This window comes from Ptychodera flava, chromosome 18, assembly GCF_041260155.1.
Source record: "Ptychodera flava strain L36383 chromosome 18, AS_Pfla_20210202, whole genome shotgun sequence".
NCBI classification, from domain to species: domain Eukaryota; kingdom Metazoa; phylum Hemichordata; class Enteropneusta; family Ptychoderidae; genus Ptychodera; species Ptychodera flava.
This window is the reverse complement of record NC_091945.1, coordinates 8,403,400-8,431,284: the sequence shown is the minus strand read 5'-3', so window position 1 is coordinate 8,431,284 and position 27,885 is coordinate 8,403,400. Positions and strand designations below refer to the sequence as shown.

General features: G+C 37.4%; 2 protein-coding genes across 2 annotated transcripts; one reads left to right on the top strand and one right to left on the bottom strand.

The window, feature by feature from the left end:
* The first annotated feature begins 178 nt into the window (after nucleotides 1-178).
* LOC139116763 (ras suppressor protein 1-like) lies at nucleotides 179-9,646 on the top strand. The gene is made up of 8 exons (XM_070679407.1): nucleotides 179-395; nucleotides 1,052-1,093; nucleotides 1,992-2,121; nucleotides 5,009-5,127; nucleotides 5,727-5,809; nucleotides 6,591-6,705; nucleotides 7,124-7,256; nucleotides 7,873-9,646. Exons 1-8 carry the CDS (start codon nucleotides 287-289, stop codon nucleotides 7,970-7,972), a joined length of 831 nt encoding a protein of 276 aa, XP_070535508.1. The 5' UTR covers nucleotides 179-286; the 3' UTR covers nucleotides 7,973-9,646.
* A 10,781-nt stretch (nucleotides 9,647-20,427) lies between these two features.
* Nucleotides 20,428-25,634, bottom strand: LOC139116762 (HIG1 domain family member 1A, mitochondrial-like). The gene is made up of 3 exons (XM_070679406.1): nucleotides 25,500-25,634; nucleotides 23,817-23,955; nucleotides 20,428-23,216 (listed from the first exon to the last, which is right to left on the bottom strand). Exons 2-3 carry the CDS (start codon nucleotides 23,929-23,931, stop codon nucleotides 23,011-23,013), a joined length of 321 nt encoding a protein of 106 aa, XP_070535507.1. The 5' UTR covers nucleotides 23,932-23,955; nucleotides 25,500-25,634; the 3' UTR covers nucleotides 20,428-23,010.
* Nucleotides 25,635-27,885: the final 2,251 nt, after the last annotated feature.

Below are 27,885 nucleotides of genomic sequence, written 5' to 3'. Positions count from 1 at the left end.
CCGCCACCTGTACGAACGAGTAAATTACCCTCTTACATCCTACAAAATAAGAACAAATAATATTCTTATTATGTAATTCATTCACTGATTCAAAATTTCCAACTTTTGACAGCAAATCGCACGCAGAAAGCGTACTATATTTTACATATGCGGACGAAGCTATCTATGAAAGAGTTGCTCATCACTTCCGGTTTACTTCCTGCTTCACGCTTTGGGTGCGACTATTTCCCTGGCTGACAGTGACACTCACTGACTTGGATATTTAATTTTCTTTCTTTTAAAAAAAATGGCGAAATCTCTGAAAAAGCAAGTCGAGGAGGCAAAAGAACATGGCCAAGAGGAACTGGATCTTTGTGAAAAGGGCATTTCAAACATTATGGATGTACCAGGACTGTGTAAGTGTAATCAAAACAACTGCTTGTTTATGACAGTTTGAGTTTCTCAGTTGGGCTCGTCCTGCCTCTCCTATAGCTATGTCATTTCCTTTAACATGCATCTCGACTTTACAAACTGTACAAAGTATATATGCATTTGGATATGAATATTTCTATCCGAATTATGCAACTTTCTTTAATTAGAATATAGCAGGGCAACTATAGTAAAACTTATATATATATATATATATTATATATATATATATATATATATATATATATATATATATATATATATATATATATATATATATATATATATAAAACTTATACCGGTGTATATATATATATATATATATATATATATATATATATATATATATATATATATATATATATATATATATATATATATAAAACTTATACCGGTGTGTATATATATATATATATATATATATATATATATATATATATATATATATATATAATATATATATGTAAAGTGATGCACAGATATATGCATAAACATGCACAATTTGTGTGTTGTATATCTGAATATATCAGATGTCTATCAGATATCTTCAGAGAGATGTTTATCAGATATCTTCATAGATGAGTACATTGTTTTCCCATGTGTTTTCATATCTTGACATGTATTCTTCACATTTGTTTGACAGTGTCACTGAAGCATTTGACAAGGCTTACACTCAGTCACACAAATAATTGGTAAGTGCTATTCCTTCACCATATCATTCTTTATGTTCTGTAAAGCAAGCTGATTCAATAATATGGGTTTTAATAATCAAATTTTCTTATATAACATCATGTATATAACTGTATTTTTTCCATGTTTTTCTGATGCTTTTTGTCAATGTTATTCTTCTGTTTATATATACCAGAGTTTCTATGTCTGATCCTAAAATATGTCAAAATCTAGTAAATATGGCCTAGCTGTCAAACAAGCTGTATATACATCTGTTAGAATAATTGAAAATTCAACCAAGGAAACATGCTCATGCAATATATATTGCCTAATTTTAAATCATTCTGTATGGCTTGATGAAAATTGATATCTAACAATCATCAGTAACATACAGTTATTATGTTACCAGGTCAACATTGGAAGTGGGCGTGTCCTCAAAGTGAACATAGTCACCTGTTTTCCTGTAGAAAATGTGTTAAGATCCAATTACTATGCAGGGTAATTTTTTAATTCACGTAAACCTCCTCACAGTTGATCTATATTCATATATTCATGGAGTCAGGAAAGGATCTGATATAATATAATTATTTCTGACTGTGATCTTATAATGTATCATATTCTGATATGCAGTTATACAGCGTGCAGCTGACCTGCAGAAAAATAAATTCAATCCATGTACGATTTTGACTTTCAAAGTCTGATGCATTTTTATATGTTTATATTAGTAGCAGCTTGATACTCAAAGTATATTTAATAGGTTTCATGTATGATGTACAAAGGAATTTAGGTGTGTGTGTAGGTACTTGATTTATAACCATTACTATCCAATGATCTGCATGGTGAAATGATTACCTGATGTAGCTCAAAATATTCAAACTCTTCTGCTGTGTATAGTCGTTCTAAACTCTACTTTTAAATTACAGTGGTTCCTCCAAGCATTGTGGAGTTGCACAACCTAGAGTCCTTAAATTTATTCAATAACCATATTGAAGAAATCCCAGTGAACCTCAGTTCCATGCCAAATCTGAAAATTCTCAACCTTGGGTGAGTATCAGCAGACACTTATCTCTTGGATTTTTGATATCTACATATTTCAGCATGGGATGCAATCCCTCCATCCATTAGTTTTTTACCAATTCCCAAGCTTTACTTGGTTCACTATTTATTGTATATTCATGACAAGCAACTACCATGTCAGGTGGATTTTCACATGTGATATACTGAATGCATAAGGCCTGACACTCGCCCTAAATATTGCATTACTACTCACCAAAATGAAAAGGCAAAAGTGTGAAAGATGACTGCTTACAGTTTTTGTATGACCAGGTTCACCTGTTCACGCCTGATTCCTTTTGAACATGCCCACAATCACTATTGTTAAAGATGGGTTTTGGGCCAAACCATGGTGGTGAAGGGGTTAAAAGTAATATATGATGTCATCATTCTGATCATCCTCTTGCAAGAACTAATGGTATATCCCTTTGAACAACGTTACATTTTGTCATTTATGTGATTATGGTTGATAAAAGCATTTAATTTAGAATCAGAAAAGGAAAATATTTGTTATTCATATCCTTGCTGATTTACCACAAAAGTCACTTCATAATCTCTTTCCTGAGCAAGAAAGGATTTAGGAAATTAAAATTATACTGATATGTAAATGAATAACAATGTTCAAGCAAGAGGACAAAGCTTTAATTACAAGTTAAATGAATACATAAACATTTCATCAATTTATGCAAAAAAATTGAGCGATATCATGCTCATTGAAATTATACAATGAATATGGATCAAATTTGTATTAAGATGTATAGATTTGTTTTCAGATATTTTTAATTTGAAAACGTCATGTCAAAACAGTTACACAGTTTCAATGGTGTTTGTTCAATAAAAAGCCTCTCAAAATATTTGAGAATGTTACATATAACTTTCATTTGTGTCTTTAAACTCTGTTAAACTACCCTGCCATTTCCATACAGATAGATCTGCCAATACTAGTTACAAATAATAGGACTGGACCAAATTTTGACAGTGAGAGTTATTTTTCTGATGACCTCTTATTCAGTCATTGTTCTATGACTCCTGTAAGGCCTTACTTCATAGCCATGATTAACCCTTTTCCTGCCGAGCGTCCTTGTCCGTTATTCTTCCAAGTCAGTAGAAAACCGCCCCATAATATGTGCCTGCAAAGATTGGCTCTCCTGCATGTTATCCTGCCAGGCATTTTGGCAGAAATCGCCCATTTTCAGGGTAGTTTTAGCCGTACTTATACGTGTTAGACTTCGATAATTTCTACATGCCGTAGACAGGGGAAGGAGCTCAAGGGTTGCTGCAGAAAAAAATTGAGGTCACCGGCTTTGTTTGCCCCTGGGAGTGCGTCATTTTATTGCCGTTTCATGTTTATTTTTTCGGAAATAAACTCCTTCAGTATTACGTACGTCCGCTAGGCACAAACATCACCTCACTCGTCTGTTAGTCAGAGACCCTGAGGGTCGTGCTAGGGGTGCAGCAGCACCGTCTACCTGTCCTGTTTCCCCAGGATAGGGTCAATTGAATACGTACCTCCAACGACTTGGCAGTGTAGCACAAAAACTACGTTTTTGCCGTTGTATTAACGACATGGCTGAGCCATTGAAGCACAGCTTTACGTAGTTTTGCCAGCTCAGTTGGGAGTTGGCTTACGAGTGTTACCGTTCATTACTGACTTAATCGGTGGTCCTCAGTCAGGTACGGGTTTGTACCGACATGGCTTGGGCTGCAGCTAACCAGTGATAACCAGTCACTACCCCCAGTCTTCAGTTCACTTTTGCGATGCACGGGTGCAACGCAATATGCTTCCATTGTTCTAGCCATCGACGTGTCCACATGCATGGCAGCCATATTGTACTGCTAGCTGGTTTGCATAACAAAAGCATCCCTGCTAACTGCAGGACGGTATCCCCGTAGCATATTGACCTTATGTCACCTTTTGAATTCTCTGTACGCAAACAGCGTACGTAGTTACTAATGCGTCGGCAAGAGGATACGTTTGCCTGCAAACCAGAGCCAATACTTCGGACGATGGAATAAATAAAAAATCCAAAGCTACGTCCATTGAATGGCACGGCCAAGGCGGTGAAGGACGTTGCCTGGCTTGAACTTGCAGAGCTGAAGCCCAGCTTAGTACGTCGGACACCAGTTTGTAATGGTATTTCCGAGTCGTTCATATCCGTTCCATCGGAGGAACAAGTCGAGCCGTCCCGTCAAAAATACGTTCTCATTTTCAGTCACGCACAACTGAATAAGTGACTTTCGTCTCGCACCATCGGCATATCTGCCAAGTCGTTTGCAAGAGGTAGCCTTCTAGATTAGCATTGCCGAGTTGGTCAAGTTCGGCAGCAATCTCTATAGTGCCAGGCAGCCAAGTACGTCCAACTCCGCCAGAAAACGTCACCATGCTATCCTGCCAAGTCCGCTAAAAAGCGGTAAAAAAAAACCAGCCCCCCTCGGGTGTGGGGGACTGGCGGACAGGTTTCTGCACCTTTCCCTGTCTATCGACTCCCTGCGAACCCATTTCGAGGGAAAAGGCGTTCCTTGTCAGAAAACCTGTCCTCGGATGACCCCTAAACGCACAGGGGATAGCAAAACGTAGTGCCGTCGACTTGGCAGGAAAGGGGGTACCCAAAAGGGGCCCGATTTCCACCGGGTTGGGAGAATAACGGTCACCAGTGCTTAGATTCTGGCTACACCGAATTTCAAGCGGATTTTCACTGACTTGGCAGGAAAAGGGTAATACTAATACTGTCCTTATTTAGTCAATGTCTCCCTCACAAGGTTATTCACTGGAAATCGATACAGTCTAAGGTAATATAATCTTGTAAGATACACGATCTGTCGTCCGGTTTCATTTCAGAAATGACTGTATATCCTTCTTTTATATGTATTTTTACAGGGTCAATAGGCTGTATAATCTCCCTAGAGGTTTTGGTGCATTCCCTAAACTGGAGGTTTTAGATCTCATGTATAATAATCTCAATGAACAGAGCTTGCCTGGAAACTTTTTCCTCATGGGTAAGTGCTTGGTACTGAGGACATGCTACATGTAAATTATGTAAAAAATTATATCTTGAACCGTGAAGTCCCAGGAAATTTGTTTCACTTCGATCAAATGTCAAACATATGAGATTTTTTTTTAATATATTTGTTTAATTTGATCTTTTTTAGAATTGAATGGGCTATTGTTACAAATACTTCATTAATGTGTTTGAAATGTGATGTAAGCAAATGAGCTAATGAAAATGCAACCACCCTACATTTTTAGTGTGATTGTCTTCAAGGTATTGGATTTAAAAATGTGTTACACACAAGTGTTTTTAGTATCTGCCCATCTTTGACGATTTTATTACCAAGCTAAATTCAAAGATATATGAAGAAAAGATTCGGAAAATTATTTTTACGACTAAGTCCAAAGAAAATGGCACTTCCCATATTTAGATCTGCTGTGGTTTCTGAAATAGAAAAGTGACACTGATATTTTACAATTTAATACTGTGAATGCACCAAGTTATTTCATGAGTAAATCCCAAATTCATGGCTGACCAGAAATGTCATTTCTACTGTGCTTTCTCAGATTTCTATATTTTTTTGTTTCATATCCATCTCCTTTGCAGAGGCACTTAGAGCCCTTTATCTCAGTGATAATGACTTTGAAACTTTACCTGGAGATATTAGACAGCTTCAGAGGCTGGAAATTGTGAGTAACATCGTATGGCTACCATATGAAAACATCATGGAAAACTTTCAAGTTGATAAATTATGGCTACCTTTCCATTCTGGTCATCTGATGTAAAATTCTGGTGATAGTTTTACTAAATTTCAGACGGATCAGATTGCAAAATATTGATTTGATATTCAAAGGATAGTTTGTATTTATGCTGATTATATCTAGTTCTCTCCTTCAAGCATCAAGATAAAGCAATAAAAGTGTCAAAAAATCAGGAGATAAAAATATATGTGTCTTGCTTCCACGGAGATGTTCTATTAGACAACTTTTGGGGTACCATGGAAATACATGCAATTTCACACTATACCATTCATCTGGTATTTTTGACCTTGTTCAGCTCAATTCAATGCTTTGCACTGCTCCCATCAATAAACTTAACTGATCATCATGACTGAATGTGGTGTATATATAGGGTTAGAATTATAACACTGATACTTTCAGTGTAGTTGAAGCAATATAACGTGAGTTATTGGATTAATTGGTCCTGTATTAGTTTTGAAAATTATTTTCAAGAGGCGATATGCCTCTGTGGCACGTATATGCCTGTGACAAGTAAAAGCAACGATTCAGTTATTGAGAAGTTGCTAATTGTGTAAGTTTAAGTAGAGTTTTGGGATCTATAGATGATATATTGACAATTATCTGTATACTGTGGTTTACTTAATCGTGCATGAACTCTCCTGAGAGATGACTGTATTCGTCAACATATATGGTAACATGTCATTCAATTTTATCTATATCCTAATTACAGCTTGCACTGAGGGATAATGATCTGATATCCTTACCAAAGGAGATTGGAGAGCTTCAGAGATTGAAAGAACTTCACATCCAAGGCAACAGATTGACTGTACTGCCCCCAGAACTTGGTAAGGTTCCATTCTTTTCCACTCTGTAATTTTTTGAAATCCTGCAGTCAAAGAGGACTAACTTTTCATGAATGCAAGCATTCTAAGGAAATAATAGAATGTAGATCATTTTTATTTTAACTAATTTACTGACACAGTACTCAGAAACACATGGAATTGGTACATACTATAATCATGATGCATCGTATTTACCTGTATATCCTTACATTATCGTTGTTGTTTACATTTTGAAAGACTTTCAATGGAGAATATTTTGAAATTAAATATTGTTTGTAGGCGATTTATGAATATTATTATTATCGCATGGTAAAGTAATGGATTAGCATATTTAAATAAAGCAAGTTATTGAAAGATTGGCAGGGTAGGCTTGTTACGATATTGGCAATGCTAAAATAGCTTTCGTTGTCCCTATCCCCAGGTAATCTTGACCTTGTCGGTGAAAGACGTCTTTTCAAAGGGGAGAACAACCCCTGGGCTCCACCAATCGCTGATCAGTTCCAGGCCGGAATTGGACATGTCTTTGATTACATCAGATCAGATACCTATAAATAGTAAGTTTTGTCTTGTTCAACATATGTGAAAACTAATAGTTACTGAATCTTTGCTATATGTCACTTCTTTCTAAAATTTACAGAAAATAATTTGTCAGCTGAAGACATCATTGTTGTTTTATGTTGACCTTGCTGTTTAGAGAAGGCGACTACTGTCAAATCCAATTTCACATTTTTCAACCATAAGTTGAACAGCTGCAGTTTTCCACATGAGTCTCATCAGAACAAAATGTAAAGCAAACAATATTTGCAATAATGTGCATGTACATCTTCGTAACTTGAATAATGAATCCTTTGATTGAATGTGATTTGACTTACAAACCCGTTAATTTTCTGGAAAATAATGCAAGTTTTTGTTATTCATGAAACGTCTTTGATTTTGCAAATGATTAAATCCTGAAAGTTGCAATATAGATACATATAGTCCCCAAATGTTCTCATATAAGTGTAGAGGAAAGTTTTGTACCAACTCAAGAAGAAAATCGGTGAGTGACTAAAAGTGATCCAGTGATAACACTTTAGTTTCAAGTGGATAATAAAAATGTTTTGTGTTGATAATTTTATACTTTTCCTGGAGAGGATATTTTCCTGACTTTTTTCCTCCAATTTCTTTCAGTTTGTACGGCAGACATGTACAAGCAGAGGCTGCCCCTCCACCCAAGACAATTGATAAATCCAAGAAAATCAGTCGTAAAGGAACTGGTTCCAAAAAGTAAACATTGTTATTAAAACTCACAACTGAACACGACAACTCAACGCCTTCTACTGAAATGTCATATTATAAAGCTAGCTCAGTCCTATGTTCACAAGATTTAAAATACATTTTAGGCCTAAGTCCTATAGAAAGCCAGATATAGACACCTTTTTCATTATTTGAAGGACTCAACTAGAAGTTTAGGTGTACATTCAAAGATACATGTTGATTTGTTAGAAGAAAGTCAACAAGATGAAAAGTGTTGGACATCAGATAGGAAGATTAAAACAGCATGTGCCAAAGTTTATTTTCACAGTCACTTTACTTGTTTTGTAAAGCAATTGTAATTTTATTTTGATAACTAAATAATCAGATGTTTTCTATGGTTTTATCACTTTCGTTAAGAGTATGCAGCTATATTTTTTGTGCAAATAATTTCTTTGCTGCATTTTTCTTCACTTGGCATGTGAGATTATAGCGCCCTCAGTGGTGGTTCAAAGGCACTCTTTGCTGTCAACACAGGAATTTTGTAGCAAGAGTAAATTAACCAATCATGGATATATGTGGACAGATGTGTCGAGAACTTATCTCTCTTGTTAAGTAGTTTCAAGGTCAGTTACATAGTGTTTATTTTCAACCATTTTCCTGAGAAATCAGTCAAAGAAATGTCCATCGTTTTTACTCTCTAACGTAGTCCAAGAAATAATCATGTCAGCAATACAAGATTGCAAATTTCTAATTGAATTTCACAAATGAAGCTTTTATATTAGTAACATTTTAACAACGTGGCCTCAAAAACTTGATGTTTTCTCATCAATATCAGTAAGGCAATGACAAAAAAGGAGGCAGCCATATTTCCACCTAGAATGTGATGGGACTTCAGTGGTATGTTCAGTGTGCAGTTTGCATTCTAGCCAACTTAGCCAGTAATGAATGAGTCACTCTCTTACAGCCATTACTATAGATTTGGAGTGATATCCTTTTGATAAGCATTCTACAAATATTTATTGAAGTTTGAAATCAGACCCATCAGAGCTACCGCCTAAGTGGCTGCCTCCATAACGAAACTGAATTCTTTGAAATAATGTGTATTTAACTTACGGCTGAAAAAAAAAAATGTCTTCCAATTTAACAAATCATATAGCTATGATAAACCCAGATTTTTAAACTTTGAAATATTGTATAAAACAAAATATATAATACTAGTATGAAGCCTAAATTTTGTGATGTCGTTAACACACACACTGCCAGCATGGTATTTGCTAGACTGAATACAGCTGTCCAATGAGCTATCTATTATTTAACAGATAAATTTAGGAATCATCCTCCATAGTAAATTCTGAATACTACTCTTCACTTTTTTCATCAAATACTTCTTCATGGAAGTCATTAAACTATACAGGTTCTTGTAATTTCGAATTTTGTCAAAGTTTACGAAATCATGTTATTGTTAGAAAGCTAACAGTAATGTAGAACAGTTTCAGGGTAAATATTTCAAATTTTATCTGTAGACCATCTTTGTACATACCTGGTCTATATAGGTTTCATCGCACTGCTTTATAAATGCAAAACAACATTTACTAACTTGCTACTTTACGCATAAATTAACACAAGTGGTTCCACTCTCAGTAGACATTTTATTTTTGTACCATAATTGCAAAGCTTACTCATTTGAATAAAGACAATTTTATAAATATTCTTTTTCTGTCTTTGTTTTATTGATGATGAATTTTATCAATAAGATCAGCAGGGACTGGTCAGACGTTGAACAAATTTAGAAATTTAATGACAAAAGGTTTGAATGGAAAACTCCACCTTTTCAGGTGGTAAACACAGTAATTCAAAGTTGACAGCATCGCAGACCATTTGCTGTCACTTTTTGATTTTTGTTTTGTATGTCAATCTACAGTTTCTTGTCCTACTTCCTGATAATAATGCAATACACAGTAGTCAGTATTCAGCTTGTCTACTCAGTGCGTACCTGTATGGACAACACTGTTATTGTTAACAGGTGAATTCTGATCCATGCTAGAATTCAAACACTGACAATAACAGTGAATTTTATGCATATGGAGGCTGTATAGATAAACTAAACGGTGAATGTCTCAACATGCTTTGGGGAACAAAAAAAGAAACTTAAAGAGGGGTAGTCGTCGGAACTCTGCTCAAAGGTTGCAAGGGACCCCTACAACCGACGTAAATACTGTATACAGTATCTAGGGTATGTTAGCAATTGATGAAAGTTGAAACATGTTTGTTAACAATGAATATCGTAAACTTAATATGTTGCAGCCATGTTGAAGTGATGCATATAGATATCACGCATGAAATACATTGTTTGTAAACAAAAAAGTCGCACACGCCCAGTTCCGACGACCACCCCCCTTTAAAGCCCCAGTATTTGTAACTTTTAACAATTTTTTTCATATTTTTGATTAAAATGACATCCTCAACATGTGAAAGTAGACCATAATTAATACTGAATCGCATGGTTTGCATGCCCAGCCCGCCTCACGATTAACAGTAAAAGGAGTGAAAAATGACTTCTTGTCCGGACCAGAAGTCAGCTTTGTTGACACACGAAACGAAACGTAATCACACACCACCGCGCATGCTCAACCACATCTACGCAAGTTTTACTGTGGCGTCCGTAGAAACCATACGCTCTTCGAAAAGGTCTGGTCCATCGAAACTGGAGACTCAGCTAAAAACGCGCGAAAGTTGGGTGAAATACCGGTAAGATATAAATATGTAAGTGTTTACAGATTGTTCCGACTATAATGAGCCGTGCAAACAAACGTCTTGAACAGCTAAACTAACGACGGAGGCAGTCGATTGTAAGCTTCATGCAAGGCACTGCACGTTGTGACCGATGGTACGGAGATCAAGTTTGCTGAATGAATTGAGAGAGAAAAACATATATGAATAAAAATTCAACACTTCACCATTGTAATCATTGAACTAGTCGTTTCTTCCATAATGGAGTATAATAAAAACTTCGTTGAAAATAAATGACGGGGCTGATTCTGCTCCGTCTACTCAAACGAAGTTTTGTGTAGGCCCCTACGGCCAGGCTACGCTGCAGGCAACACAGCCTATCAACTTCGCATATCGTTGCCGTACGGCGTAATTGAAAACGCTCAGAAAGGAAAAATTATATCTTGAATGCAGTACAACAGTCTTACTTATTAAATTTAAAAATATTTCAAAATAATATCGAACGTAACGGGTATCTAATCCTCACAAGGACTACAGTAGTACAACAAGTATCGGCTAGCTGCGATGCGATTGAGCTCCAGGCATTGTAAGCTTAGAAGTTCGAACACAAGAGAGATCCCGGCCTCACTTCAAAGTCGTCCCCTGCGCACCCGGCCCGACAGCAAACTAACCTCTTGGTTTGATTCTGTTTGTTTATATAGTTTTGTATAAAATTCATGATACATATATCTGACTTTCACAACTGTACAATTTGCTCAGGACTGTGAGTTTGGCTGTAGTCTACAGACGATCGGAGGGAGCTGAGGCAGGCCCCAAATTCGCATGGACAATGCCGGGACAATTATAGACGCAGCTCGATGAGAAAGTCATTCACATAAACCTAAATGAAGTGATCAATACAAAACTTTTAAACATCACTGGTTCTGAAAATTTATGATCAACGGTTCTGACCTACGGATTTTACACTGCGACGTTGTTTTTTGTGTGTTTGGCCGGCTACTAGTCCTGTAAGGCTGTACTACATGGAGGTAGTAGACTGTACAAGTGCAGCGGGGCCGGGCCGAGATTGGTATGGGGCCTGCAGCAAGGTAAAATTGACAGCGTCCATTGCAGAATGCCCGCGTGTTCGCCTTTCGCGTTTGGGAGGAAATTTACCGCTGTATATCAGAATACCTTTTTACCAGTATAAAAGCTCAAAAACTGATGCATCAAGAGCCAAGAGTCTGTAAATTTCTTAGCAGTAGCTCCATTGCTTTTTTCTAAATTTTCGCTGAGATACGGCAGTGCGTGTACTGGTCCCGATCGTTCTGACTCGGGCGTGCACAGCTGTTTAGGGAGCCGTCATTATTTACGATCTTGGGGGTCAAGAATTACATTAGAAACTCCGAAATTTTGAGTCACACCCCAGCCAACCATGATGACTTTGAGAACCCCCTCTCTAACAGAAAGTTTGGCTTACCTGAGCCCATGTAACAATATGTAGATATAAAAGCTCACCTAATAAGCATGTCTCCGACCATATAGTATTGTTAAAATTTGGATGGGTAGCATGTCACTATGGTATGGTTAAATGTCCAAATGATTGTTGAACTCAAGTCAAATAAAACATAGTACATTTCTATGATAATATAAAGGATGAATTCACAACAGTTCAGTTTTGTCCTAGATCCTGTGCACTTATAGTGATATCTGTCGAGAACATTTCTCCATGACCAAGCCTCTCCTTCCAACCCTAGTAACGACTGCAGAAAACTACTCTGTGACATCATCATCACCACTGTTGATCCTCATCTTTAATGTCGCTGGTGTCATTGCGTACATGAACAACGATATCATTCTCATCGTCACTATCTTCTCTTTCATAATAAGTATTGCTAGTAGTAGCAGCTACTTGTAGTTTTTTGCCTTGCTTCATCTAGTTGATATTTATTTGTACTGTTAGAGTATTTATTTTCTTTTATTTAATATGTATCAGAGTAATATATAAATAATCAACTAATCATTATGTCATTGAGGACAGAGTAAGACAAAGAAAAAACATTTTGAGCACCCCCTTTTAACTTTCAATTTTTGAATGACCCCCAGGCCGTAAATACTGACGGTTCCCTTACTTGCTGCCAAAGGCCATCGCGTTCACTGCATTCAACAGCCTACCATACATTGCCAAACTATGTTGCTTCAATTTCGCATCACCTTGCCGCTAAAGCGACAATCAGCTGAAATTTATTACTTTAAGTTACTCAATTTTGATAGCTATTTGCCTACAGAAGTGAGCCAAGTGTATATAGTGTCGTCTTGATTTTACATCGGTACCCGGAGTTCTGAGTGACCAACTGCAGGGTGCGCATCGGTGCACTGCCGACTGCAGTTTGAATAATCCGTATATAACGCACACGGTACCAGAATAGAATGTTAGCCTCCTCTGCCAAAGTTCTGTATCCTCTGAAACACAGTAGCAGTACGTATTTGAACGGAGAAGAACAAAATAAAACCATTCGCAGGTCATTCAGCCGGCGACCATGGGCGATTACCCAGGCAGTGTGGCGTGGCATGGCAAGGCCCCAGGAATGTTGCAGGCTCGATGATGTCATCAGAATCGGCGTTCTCGATCACGTGCACAGCCTACAAGTTGTCAACAAACCCGCGCGGCAATCCAACTCGATCGGGCAATATTTAGCGTTTGTATGTCACTACAGGAGCACAAATTTGGCTTATTCCTTTATTGAACAACATTTCACGATGGATGTAAGAGAATAATATGTAATTTCGAACATAAAAAAGGTTAAAAGTTACAAATACTGGGGCTTTAACATACCGTACGATCTAAAGCAACACACAGAGACAGCCCATATCCGATGTAAGCACCATACACGTCGAAATATAGTTGCGTCGTCCATGGGTTGAACGTAACTAATTTATCACAAAATTTTTACAAACAGTTTTCTCAACACATCGAAATTGAAAATCGAGGGTTTGAAGTTTCAAAATATCAATATTTAGCCCCTATAATCACATTCCAAATACGACGTCCGATTACTACGCACTCACCATGGAGTCAACAATTTGGCAACTTTGACCCCCCAAATACCACTTCCGTCCTGTTAACAGTTTTAAAATAACACAATAAAGTTTCGAAGGGTATGGTAATAAGATTTCGTACTGCTCGTTATTTGTGAAACGGCTTTGGGCGAAATTCACTATACCCTGTCCGAAAATTGTCACCAGGTCACACTGAGCGAGTGTACGCATAAGCTTATACGTGTTCGTACCCCGCTGAACTGCAAACCCATGGAACAAACTAAACCTCTCTGGTTTGATTCCGTTGTAAGCGTAACTTTTGTGATGAATTAATGAAACATAATTGGACTTGAACAATACGAAATTTCCCGAGATCTGTGATTTCGGCAGTGTTGAGACGATCGGAGCCTAGCGTACATTTGTGATTTGTATCGCGGAGCACCAGCTCGAATGAAAGGGCCCATACAATATACCATTCATACGTTTCTAGCTCCATGTATACCCACAGCACGATAAGAAAGTTTTCAGTGTGAACCTTAATGAAGAGATTGATACATAAACGTTTATACATAACTTGTGGTAAAGTAAATTTATGATCAGTAGTTTTGACCAACGGTTTTACACAGCGGTGTTGTTCTACGTCTGGGTCGGACACTGTGCATAGCGAGGCGTGGGGCCAGCTGCTCCAGTTATGCGATGTGAGAGGTCTGAAATCGGCAGTCTGCGCCCCTAAACTGCGCTAGCGCATTTCAATTTGCGCTATCAATCTGCGCTCTTATTCTGCGCTATCCAACTGCGCTCCCATTCTGCGCTATCGATCTGCACCCCCATTCTGCGCTATCTATGGAATGTTGTAAGTTTAATTTTGTAGCTGCGACATTTACGAAACTAACGCGATATAAATCCGTGGCACTTTGCCACAGATTGATAAAGCTGCCAGCCAGATCGTAGGACATATCAATGTCGAAATATACATGTATTTGTATTTACTTGTAACTTTATAGCTGTCGGTTGCCTCCCACCATCATGCCATTGCCAACAACACTTTGCAACACTATTTTTCATAATATTAGAAAACTTTTCAGTATTTTCGTAATGTATTTTTCAAAACTTTGACGTATGTCAGGATTGTCATGACGACTGGTTATGAGTAACGTAAGATCGAATTTATTTCCGGTACAATCACGACATACATACATTCCGTGGACAGTGGATCCGACACAAAAGATATGTGAAGTAGTAAAAATTAGATGATTTTCTTTTTCTCGTATAAGGAGGTCGGGAAGTGATCAAGTAGTTTAAAGCTCAAAGTCAAGTTCTGACTAAAATTATGTTAGTATCCCCATGGTTAGACGTTGCTGCTAGTCGACGGCGACTATTTCCCCAAGTCCAACAATGCACAGCAGAGTGAGTGGCTGGCGACGCAACACTGCAACATGGAATGGCACAAGTGGATACAAAATTATGTTTACGTTAGCATCACGATTTTTAACTTCTTTTCTGACGATTTCTTTGTCGATACTGAGAATTTCTGTTCATGTTCACAGAAACATTTGAACCCGACAGATCATACATGTTCGCGACTTCCGTGATGATTGACAAGTCTACGTCCATGACTTCGAACCTGCCGACGTGGTGGGTGACTTGTCGATGATGTAAGACTGGCGAGGTGTGAAGTAGGGTATACGTACTCGGTTTCAAATCTTCAAAAGTATCACTTGAAGTTGATCTTTTTGTGAGAGGAATCTTCTCATATTCTGTTCATTTTAATGTTTCGACATTTGGATATTCCTCGAATTCTACTCACTACATGATATATAATTGATAAACTAGTACACTGTTGTTTGTGTCGGAATGAGCGAGTGAATTGAGCAGTTTTTACATCGTCTTTGATTTCCCGACATTTTCAAAAACTAGCCATGTAAGGGAGAGAATAAAGCTTACAACCAGAACATCAAGGAAATCAACTACAAGGGAATCCAGTGTTACTCATATCAGTAAATTACATCATGTTTGTTTCTTGGAAGGTTATGACACATAGATGCACGTCCATGCAGCGGCAATTTTATGAGAGCGGCAACCGTTCATTATTTAATTGTTCAAACTTGTACATACAGTTCAAATTTTGTGAGTAATAAAACTTCCCTACGCATCTATCAGTACATTTTACGTGAACTTATTTTTGTTAGAAAGTAAAATCGTGAAAAAATGCAAACAAATCGCAGTTCACAAGGCTTTAGGAGAGGTTACATATGCAATTTTCGACATTCAAAATCAAAAGACGGCCAACGCACTTCGATCAAAGCTCATGCAGTACAAGAGCAGCACGATCTCGTCCCGTATAACAAGATACTGGCAAACATTGATATTTTTCACCTTATTTGCGTTAACATACATGTAAACGAACTTCAAACGAAATTGCAATCATATCATTGTACACTGCACGGCGCGGTGACCATGCAGAAGTCGGACATTTCAACTCTGGGGGGGACCGGATTTTACAATAGGGATAAACTATTAGTTTTACAGCCGTAGAGGCACCTGTCTCATTTACGATATCAATCAGCTATCTCTATAGGTTACTTTATTAAATAAAGATCCATCGTGTGGTAAACAGTGTTACCTGAAATCTGGTAACAGTTGTGTAACAAGCCATCGAATATGTTCCCAGCGAAACTGATAGTGATTTTGTAGCTCATTCTTTACTATTTTTCATAGTTTTGGTAGCCGCTAAAAGACACTTCGTGTTCGTGTCGGCTACATGGACCACAGGCGCTCCTTAGCTGGGTAGTCTGCTAAGTAGATCGATTTTCGGATCGATCTATTGATCCCGTAGTCGATATGCCCGCCACTGCTTAGGTTGCAGTGGCGGGCATATCGACTACGGGATCAATAGATCGATCTGAAAATCGATCTACTTATTTAGAAGACTACCCAGCTAAGGAGCGCCTGTGCATGGACGATCTACCCAACGATAGCCTAAATTCGAGAGAACAACCGTTTTCAAAGTTTTTGGTAAGTGGGGCACAATACGTCGGAATGGAAGATCACCGTGACGTTTTCAGCAATATAGTTATTAGAAACATTAGAAACATAGTGGTAGTGCCAGTGGCCACCCCCGGCAGCCACAACTCTGTAATCTCACCTCTTGCTAGCATTTTTGGGGGTGGTCACGGCACTCTGTGGAATATAGACTTTTGACTAGTAGTAATAAAGTTACCCCTACTTGACCCAAACACCGTGGTGCATTCATGTATTTATTTCTATGCCGGAGATGGCAATTTAAAACCGCAACCACATCTTTGCTAAACCTGGTTTTAATCCAATTTTCGAACGTTTAACTAGTAGATTAACTGTATACTGTTGTCTCAACAGTTACAATTTGGTTACCAGAGTTCACAGTCAAGATGAAGATGTCGAAACTTGTGTAAAAAAGTCTATCCGATCGAGACCTGTGTGCTGTCGTCGCGCGATCGCATTGGACATGCATTCACTTGTTCTGACTCACGTTGTCTACTTCCTGTCTCGCGCGGCAATTTATGCATGTTCTCTGTGAAAAATGATTGTCAAGTTCATGTCAGCGCCGACATCTTTGTAAACGGGACGTCGGTTGTAGTTTTCCTACCTCAAGATGAACACATCTAACTCTTGACAACATAAAATGTTTGTTGTATTTTCTTATAATTAATAGCTTTTGCACCGCGCTGCAAACCTGTCGCCCTATGTTACGACGGGAGAGATCGACTCGTGTTATTTTTCAAACTTTATTTATATGTGTTCATGTGCCGATTTTAGCTGATAGTTTGCCATTTTACATGTTGTAATATTTCAGGAATTTCCCGGTACGATGTGACCCAACACTTTTCCCCAAAAGAAAGTCCTGGCAGTTTTCGTTTTGTTTTGGAGAGAATGTAGGACGGGATTATCGAGCAACGAAAATCGTGGCATGTTGGTCGAGATCAAGCATCGCAAGCGTCTTGTAAGCGTCTGGAAGTACATTTTCAGGTCACTTGAACTGGTTTACTTCTTTCCGGTATAGCCCCCCCCCCTCTCCGATCCGTCAGCCAAGCGTACGTGCAGGATCTACCGATGTACGACCGACTTTAAGTTGGAATAAGTTAAATTTAGTTCGAACTTATTTTAAATTCTCAGTCAGAACAGTAAGCTCATTCAAAAAGGCTTGGCTAGTAAAACATTTGAAGGAGATCGTGCACTACGTCATTACCGAATAGATGACCGAATATGTTGAATAAAATACGCGTGTCATCTTCCTTCAGTACGGGTACAGTTGATGAAGCCGTGTCGGTGTATATTGCATAGAAAGTTTTTGTATTTTCATCGACCGGTCATCCTTTATGCACATATTTGCACTTCAATGAGTTTTAACATTGAAAACCACAGTGTGGGCCACAGTTTAGCATGACAACACGTAAGCTTACGTCCTAGCTGTTCAGTGCACTCACAATCACATCGATTGTGAACCTGTCAACTAGCGGCCGAGTGAAAGTACAACCTTACTGAACCTGTATGTACACACCTATTTGATTTACAGGGGACTGTCTACTGATTCTACAATATTTATATTTCATAAAATTGAATTTTAATCCACAATGTATCACATCCGAGTCAATGAATGAGCCGGACGGGTCGAGGGTTTGTAGAGCGACAGTGCCAGTCCGAGGGACGTATATGTCGGGACTGTTTCAAACCGCGGATACGTGGTTAAGTTACAGTGACGGCACCAAGAATTTTGACGATGAGATACAGCTGGATATTGATACACTACCGAATTAGGTTTGTCAGTTTGCTCTCAAATTTACCCTTTTAGTGGTCAACTTTTACAACTTTGCGCCAACATCAGACAGACTAAAACAGCAGGTGACACAGTAAGATGTCTGTAAACTAATTTACTATGTAGTATGTTTATATCTTTACAGCAGCTATCAGTTTCAATGGTGACACACACAGAGACTGGTTGCCAAGTTTTACAAGCAGTTCAAATTCATGGAGAGGTGGTAAAAGAACGATGTTACTGCAAATTTAGACTCAGAGGACAGTGTTCTTTGTAGTTGAATATCAATAAAGTTCATGACTTCAAAAATAATAGAGTGATGTGTAAAATGAACAAACTTTACTTTGGTTATCAACAAATGAATGACACCACATTTCTCAATGAGCTGACATCGGGGCCTACTTCAGTACGAAGTGAACTTGGGGGTTTCAGGCTATTTCGTGAACATCATTTGTTTTCTATATTGACAAGATTGTAGCGACAAGTGATAAAAACATTGCAACATTGTAAGAGTGTTTATCATTTCTAGTTGATCCGACGTTTTTATTAAACACAAAAAAATCTAAAACTAACAACCCAAGGTCTTTGTGTCAGCAACTTTCTAGCCTAAAAAAACTCAGACAACAGTTTTCTATATTGACAAGATTGTATTATATTGATATTCAACTACAAAGAACACTGTCCTCTGAGTCTAAATTTGCAGTAACATCGTTCTTTTACCACCTCTCCGTGAATTTGAACTGCTTGTAAAACTTGGCAACCAGTCTCTGTGTGTGTCACCATTGAAACTGATAGCTGCTGTAAAGATATAAACATACTACATAGTAAATTAGTTTACAGACATCTTGCTGCGTCACCTGCTGTTTTAGTCTGTCTGATGTTGGCGCAAAGTTGTAAAAGTTGACCACTAAAAGGGTAAATTCAAGAGCAAACTGACAAACCTAATTAGGTAGTGTATCAATATCCAGCTGTATCTCATCGTCAAAATTATTGGTGCCGTCACTGTAAGTAGTCGTAAAGTTTTCTTTCACACTCATACATGTAGTTTACATGTTTGGAAAGTCAAAAAAGTACGTAGGTGTATGTCGAGAAGGCAGAATTTTGAAAGGTCAACTCTATCTCCACGTAGGTCTGGCAGCCATCGATGATACAGGACTCGCTACCAGGGTCCTAAATGCAGCTCCCTAAATGCGCCTGTAGCACCATGTCTCGATCCGATGTCATATCAAAAAATCAAATAATGGAAATAGTAAAATCATAATCGATGTAGTACGTTCTTGTGCTAGTTGGGTCGTTTTCACAGCACATATGGTTTGGAGAAATAGAGAGCGCAAAACGGGGGCGCAGATCGATAGCGCAGAATGGGAGCGCAGATTGATAGCGCAAATTGAAATGCGCTAGCGCAGTTTGGGGGCGCAGACTGCCGATTTCAGACCTGTCACATAGCTCCCTTGATATAACGCCCGTGAAACACAATGGGCCGGACGGCCTGCCATGCCTGGTAGCATACAGACTTGCCACCGCTGGTCCTTGTGCAAAGAAACCCATCTTTTCGTTGTAAAATAATTATCAATGGCGTCTTTTTGGTGTGAATAGAGCGGTTGAGTCCAAAAACATCGAACATTTACACATTGCGCGCTCTTCGTCGACAGTGAACGCTGTGTGGTAAACACAAGATCAGCTCTGTAACGGGCAATCTGATTGGCTCGTAGGTTTTTCCTCGACTATCATAGAGCCTTGCAGCAATGCGTGAACGCTAAACGTGGACAGTGATACCACGGCCTTTTCGGCGTTGGGTGATAAGACTCGCCGAAGAGGGCGTGGTGTACGACGATGAACACTTATATTCTTGTGCATGAATTCCACCATCAGTAATACTAAGTAGTTGAATATTTTGAGGAGGGACAGGGTCAACATGTTCCTGGAGTAAAAAACCCATATAGTTGCAATGTGTGAACAATGTATTTATTTCCAGTAATTTTTACAGAAATATACAGGCAAAAATTGTCCAATTTCCAATTGTTGAAGACAGGAAAGACAGATTTGCTGATCTGAGTAGTGCTAAATCAGTCAGGATTTGTAGTCTGGTACTTTAAACATATTGAGGACAACATCATACATGTTTAAAATTAACATAATTTTTTAATTGAAATCTTTCTGAACTTGCATACTCTGTTTGGCAAATGTTGTATATAGTCGTATTTAAAAATCTATTTTTCTGTAAGATAGAATACTTTTTCCAAACACACTGACATCTTAAAAACTGTAAATCACAACTTTTTCTACCGGTATACTGTATTAGTCTTGAAATTTATACAACACAGAAATGAAGATAAGAAAAAAGTTACTGTTTAGAGTTCAGGCTCATCAGGACAATATCAACCTCAGGAATGATATTTCGGATTTCTTAAATTAATAAATAACTTTAAGCTCCACATATACTAGTATGTAAAATATTACCTTGTACACAAAAAATGCTGCATGGAAATATGTAATGCAGAATCTAGATGTTGTTTCAAGTTCTGAAAACTCAAAACTATATTTGATGTACATTTCTAGTTTACAAAACTATGGATCAACATCTTGGTTCTAGATAGACTGGGAAATACACTGAATGAATTAAACTTTTACCCGATGATAGTACCAGTATTTTATTGTTGTTAGTGTGAGTGTATCACGGGGGAATAATTGTCTAAAAGAACACCAGATGTTTTTTCATTATTCAGCCTGAAATATTCAGACGTGAGGACGATCTGTCACTTCAAATTAAGATTTGTGATGATGGAGTGTCCATGTATCAAATATCTTTCTATCTTAGAAAAAACACAATTTGTTACAATGTAGGTTGCTCTGACATTTCTCAAAATTACAAATGAAGCAGTAATGCCAACCTGCACAGCAGCTTGGATATCAAAGAGTGGCTTTAACTTCATCTCAGCAAAGTCTCCTGTATCCACTGATGTGCAAAAGTTGGACAGACATCAACCTCGTGTTTGTGACATGGCAGTGTCTCTACAATTACAGAATTTCTTTCCAAGATGTAATCACATTTGCAGAACACTACATTGGAAGTACCCTAAGTCTCAACATGAATTGTAATTATGTTAGGGCATGTTTGTTACTATACTTATCTACCTTTCAGCCACTCCAGACGGTGTCACATAGAGAAGCGAAACTCAAACTCATTCACTTCCAATCTGAGATTAAATCCCCAAGTTTTCACAGAATAGTTGGCTTCAGCATAGAGGCATGAGGGTGGAAAGTGAGAAACTCACAGGTCTGTGCAAGTACTATGTATCAATAAGCCAACTCTTGACTACAGCAAATATGTCTGGGATTTGTACAATATCACTTGAAAAAAGCATTGACAGAATTGCTGATTTCTAAACGTTCTTTTTTTTTCATTTACCATACTTGAATGTCCATCATTACAGAACAGTTTTGCATAAATTACAAATTATGTTTGATGACCCAAACATTTCCAAGACCGTGTTCTTGTAAATAGAATTGTGCATACTACTTTCAAAGAATTATGAATGGTTATGTAGCCATTATTGGTACTTGACTGTGGTTTTCTAAGTACACAGTGTGTAAATTATGAGTAAATTTTCATCATCATCAAGATGTTTAAGTCAAAGGTTACATGTTTCAGTGTCTTTTCTCCCAGACAGGCTTGTTAAAACTTACCCTGACCAATCCAAGTCTGATTGCTGGTAAATATAACATCAGCTGATCAAAAGGATTGACGACAAGATGTGTTTATGTTATAATCTCACTCATCATGTTTGAAGGTTTGGGATATATCAAAGGTCACTGACAATATCGGTATAAATCAAAATGTGTATTGCTCATATCAATAGAAGATAACTTCATAAGTTATCGTTCCTCTTTTTGTCTTTCTGTTTCCTTTTTTACATTAAATTAAAACATGTACACAACTTTACTGACTTGTAACAGTCGTAACCATGTTACTTGACAGGTTCATAGTATTGAATTGCACTGATTTTCTTTGCAAGATTTGATTTCATGGTGCAACACTGTGGCAATTTGCTAAGATATATACCATCTTGTGATTGGTCAAGTCATGCCTGACATAGATAATGATCTATTGTTTGATTAAAGTCGGCAGTAAGAATTTCCTTGCTCACTCTCTCTTTGCATTGTTCTGTGTATTTATTCTGGGCAAGTCACAGCCTTCTTTCAACGGGGTAAGTCACAGCCTTCTTTCAACATTGAGAGGCAAAGACCAAAGAAGGATCAAAAACGAATAAAAGGTGCATATTTTCTCCAAATCCAATTTAAAACAGATTGGACAGGATTACAATCCCATCGTTATAAAGGGAATGTCCTTTGGACAGAGTAAAATACACTTCAACATCTGACTCAGCACAAATTGTGAACTTTTTCATTTTTTATTAGTACAGGTAACCACCTTTAAACTTGCTCTATAAATTTTGTAAATTTCTGACAATCACTGTTCTGGAAGAAAGAGAGATAAATAGCACACTTTTTAAAAAAATATAGCAGAAGTATTATTTCTTTTGAAATTCAATCTCTGGTTTGCCTGAAAATTGCTTGTACAGTGAGTAACACACGCCTAACGTCATGGCTCCGACCACCATACTCTGTGCAACCACACGGAACTTCATCAGGAATATTGACGTTGACATACCCTGTCGTCTGTGTCTTTTGTAAGTGATTGCTCCATAACCTACTGCAGCAATACAACCAAGGATTCCTGAACAAAGAAAAACATATGACGCTTAATTGTCTTCATTCTTTCTTTGCAATAATTTGTTGAAAGAGACGAATATTTTCTTTTTTTCAATATTATTTTGTGTGTGTTATGTTGTAAATAAATGATAGTTCAATCTACTCCCAATTGCTGCTTATCAATGATCTTGAAAATGTATGAAGTACAATGTTCTGTTGACTTCAGTAAATTATTTATTACAACAAGATTTGAATTGAAAATTGTGTTGTGTACGGCAGCTCAGAGTAAAACAAGCAATTTTTCATCACGATTCAAAGAATTCAAAAAAGGTAAAACTATGCAATCTGGCTGTTGTATATCCAAAGAACACAAAAAATCACAGAAAGTTACACCTTCCGTTCCCTTCCAAATGTTAATTCATTTGAATGAGTAACTTACAATAGGACATAATCATACTACCAATCAGGCTTAATGAAGGGCACCATTATGAGGGATTCATGATATACAGACTAAACTGTCAAAAGTTTTTGAACTTGAAAAAATACCCAAATTATGAAATGATACTGGAGGGAGACACTCAATACGACTCTTGAGAATAAACACCGTCACACAGAAGATACATACCAACTGGAACAAACGGATCCTCTTTTGCTTTTCTCTTCAATTTATCACTTCCTGTTTCAGCTTCATATTCTGCTGGATCCCATCTTTGTATGGTTTTCTCTGATACACCAGACATCTTAATCTGTAACTTGTATAGTCTCTGAATGAATGAGAAAAGGACATCATTTAATCTATGGTTACACATATACGAACCTTGGAAAAGAGTTTCTATTTGGAGATTTGTGACCCTTGTTTCTGTAATCCTGATAGTGATAGAAAGATTTTCAGCCTTTTGCACTGTCCAAAGGACATTGTGTACTGAAGAGTCCAGAGTTACCAGACTGAAGTCAGGAGCAAGCATACACAATTCTTGATAGCAATCTTTGACAAGTCACACACCTAGTTTGATAGTGAATATTGATGTTCATCCTCGAAATATCAATATTAAAAGTAACTGCTTTGATTGTTTTTAACTTGAATTTCTCATATTTTTGGAGATATAAACCTTGATGCAAGTGAAACTTTCAGCAATATTCACTTCATAAAAAAAAATTAAGCTTCATATTTGGAGACATTAATATGATTATTATGACCTCTCTTGCTAGAAACAAGATAAACTGAATGTGTATACATAATGAGTTAGTATATAACGAAAGGTAATCTTGATGTCCATGCATTTTTATGAACAATAATACAGAATAAAATCTGTCATATTTATCTCCATGCCATTCATACAAATCACCAAGAAAATTTAATAATCAATAAGTTAAAATAAAGATACAAGATAAAATAACTGACAGAGGAGCTGCCATTTTCATCAACTCATTCCATATATAAATGTATTAAAAATATTAAAAAAACTCCGAAAATTGAATTTGCTTTGGCAAAAGTATCACAGAATAATTTGACAAGGATGTGTAAAGGAAGATGTATAAGGATGTGTAAAGGAAGATGTATAATTTTTTTTGCAGAATCACATTTTGAAAAGAAGTTCCATGGTTCAGGAATCACTGAAATTTTGAATCGCTGACACACACACACACACACACGTATGTCTTACTTTCAATGACACTGGGCTGTTCCAGTTTCACTGACAAGCATGTCAAAGCAGGTGATGAAGTTTCAATGGCGAACCCCTCCCCGCGGTTACGATATGCAGAAAGCCATGTAAAATTTGGCTTTCATAGCAAAAATGAATTTAGGAACATTATTGTCCTATGTGACATAAGTGTAAATTAGTAAATCATAACAGTTACGTTGGTATCGGCGATGCACACCATTGACCCCATTTTCAAGTTGACCTTCGTCTCCGCATGTTACGTGCCGTAACGACCGTCTACGGTCCAGACGTACGACACGGTACACATTTATTAGCTCCGACTCGAGGCTTCAGTTTGAACGATCCCGTACATGTAACGCTATGGCTTCTTCAATCTATAGATTACTGATAATACAACCCGATCACCGACTTCTCACGATCAATCACAAGATAAACTTTAAACAGAAGTCACGGTGATTCTACATCACGTCTAACTCACGTTGCCGGTCGCGTCTGTCATGTGTGATTTCATACGAAATTCGTCACCTTACGCAACTCAGAACTCAAGGTCTGGCCACGGTCCGGCGCTCTGCAACTGTATTTGGCAGTTTTGATGCACGAATATGAGCAATAACCCTTGAAATCTGTCTAAATTATTCACTTACCAAACACACTAAAAGTTTCTTCCCAACTTGTCCAAATGTGGTCTGTGGGTTCTGGATGATTGCCTGGTGTTTCCCAAATGACGATTTTTGCCGGCAAAGTGACCTCTGTACTCCGATGTTCTACGTGACGTAAGTGCTATGACGTCAGCTTCTATCAACCAATCATTCGCCTTTTGACTAATGCACACGCTTGGAATTCCGGAAGTTGTTCCCAGAACTGCCTTTACGGTTGACACCAGACACGGTGTACGCTAAAATTAATGTAATCCGGTGGTGAAGGGGGGGGGGGGGGGGGGGGTCATTAAATAAATCCTCATTTTAAGTTTCCAGTGTACTTTATGGAATGAAAACCATGTAAGGAACAGAACAACAAACAATGTGGTTGAACCCTAGAGAAAATTAATTTTAGATTTATTTCCTGTCCACGGAGTTCAGTGGATTTGCAGGGTAATAAAGGAAAACAATGGGGAGGTGGGGAGAGGGACACAGCTCCAATGGGAACTTACAACTGTACTTTGTGGGCGCTAAAGAGAAACTAACTCTTTTTTTAAACGGTTGATGTTTTTACTTACCGGGTGCAGCAAACGAAGCTGTTCGTGCAAAGCGTTCGTGCGCAGTTTTCCAGCGGGCGGGCAAATCTGAAAATTATCAGTGCGTGGGGAGAAAAAGTTAACATTATAATATAAACTGGGAAGAAATTTAAGCTTTTACAGTGGGCAGGGAGATTCCTGGTTACGAAAAATAGAGGGAGGGGAACGCAGTGGTTAATAAAAGCTCGGAAGATTAAGTCGTGTCTGTGGTAGGGAGAGGGCAGCATAGCAGTGAGCTTGATCTGTTTTGGGGAGGGGGGGCAGGCAGATCATAAGAGGGCAGTTAAGTATGTATTATAATTCTGTTTGAGGGCATATTTTTCACGTATGCCGGTTAAGAGGGCACTTACAAACAGTTTCACTTTCCACTCCAAATTGTAAGGTCTAGGTCTGAAAAAAGTACTGAGTTTCAAACTATCACTGAATTTTAAAATTGTTGATTGAGAGTTGAAATGGAAATAAAAGTGGCTAAATAACTTAATCAAATTATTTTAATTAGAAAATGGACAATACATAAATACGATACTTGCAATTTTAAGTATTGCTTTCCATCCATATAGTGATAAAAAATAACTTTACAGAGGGCTGAATCTTAAAATGTTATGGTTTTTAAGTGATGTGTTAAAGTTGAATATTTTATTTCGTACACTGTACGTTAAAATTAGTATGTTATTTCTTTAATCTGTAGAAAAACATTCATTGTCAAATAAATATGCAATAAAAAAATCTCTGTAAATGTAGATCTATTGAGAATAATAAATTTCACGCCCACTGAATAAACCAGATATGAACTGAAAATGCTCACCTGTTTCATTATATATTGCAGTTGTGTGTAAATTTAAACTTTTGCCACATGTTTTCAACTTCTTTGAAAGTGTTATGATCAACATCATGAACAATATTCACCATGTATTAACTATAAAGGTCACTAATTATACAAACATGTAATTAGCTGAAATAAAAATACTTGATTGACTTGACCAAAGTTGACGAAACTTGCTATGTACATTGAAGATACATGTACTTCGATACAACATTTTTCAAAGTCATCAAGCATTTGTTTTCCAGCCAATTCCGAATTTGCATATTAGATAAACTTTCCTAATTAGGGATATATACCGGGATTTACTTGATCAAAGTTGGCAAAACATGTTATGTGCATTAATGATACCAGGTTGAACCAATGTTGAAAGCCATTTCGCATTTTCATGTCAGCTAATTTACAATTTGCATATCTAATGAGCTTTCACAGGTTGGCATATATAGCTTGAAGGACTTGAGCAAAGGCAATTACAATTGCTATATAAAGTGGTGATACAATCACAGCAATAAAAGAAATTTAGTTATGTATCCTTAATTAGGAAAGTCACTATATATGCAGATTAGATTTGCTGAAGGAAAATGTTTTATGACTTTCAATAAAGTTGTATCATAGTATCTTTACTGTACACACAGGTGGACAAGGCATTATCAGTAAGAGCAAGAGTGTAAAAAAATTAATGAATTTATGATTATGAATGCTGTTTATAAAATTAAATATTTGTCATTATTGTATACTTACAAAAGTGCCCTAAAGCATTAGAACCCTGAATGATGATCAGTTTTTTAAGAATGTAATGTGGCTGATATTCTACTCTAAATGAGGCCAATTATGATATAAAATTCCTAGTGATGTTCTCTCAATACCAAAGTCTTCAAGTACATATTCGTCTCCAAATAATTTTTTTGAAATTGTTGCGAGTCATAACAGAGCCTGCTGAATGTACATGGTACGTCTCTTTGGGTTGAATAAAGGT

Coding starts and splice junctions, on each gene's coding strand:
- LOC139116763 (XM_070679407.1), top strand. CDS start 287: ATGGCGAAATCTCTGAAAAAGCAAGTCGAGGAGGCAAAAGAACATGGC. Junction 1,094..1,991: donor GCTTACACTCAGTCACACAA/ATAATTGGTAAG, acceptor AACTCTACTTTT/AAATTACAGTGGTTCCTCCA. Junction 6,706..7,123: donor TGTACTGCCCCCAGAACTTG/GTAAGGTTCCAT, acceptor CCCTATCCCCAG/GTAATCTTGACCTTGTCGGT.
- LOC139116762 (XM_070679406.1), bottom strand. CDS start 23,931: ATGTCTGGTGTATCAGAGAAAACCATACAAAGATGGGATCCAGCAGAA. Junction 23,217..23,816: donor GGATCCGTTTGTTCCAGTTG/GTATGTATCTTC, acceptor TTCTTTGTTCAG/GAATCCTTGGTTGTATTGCT.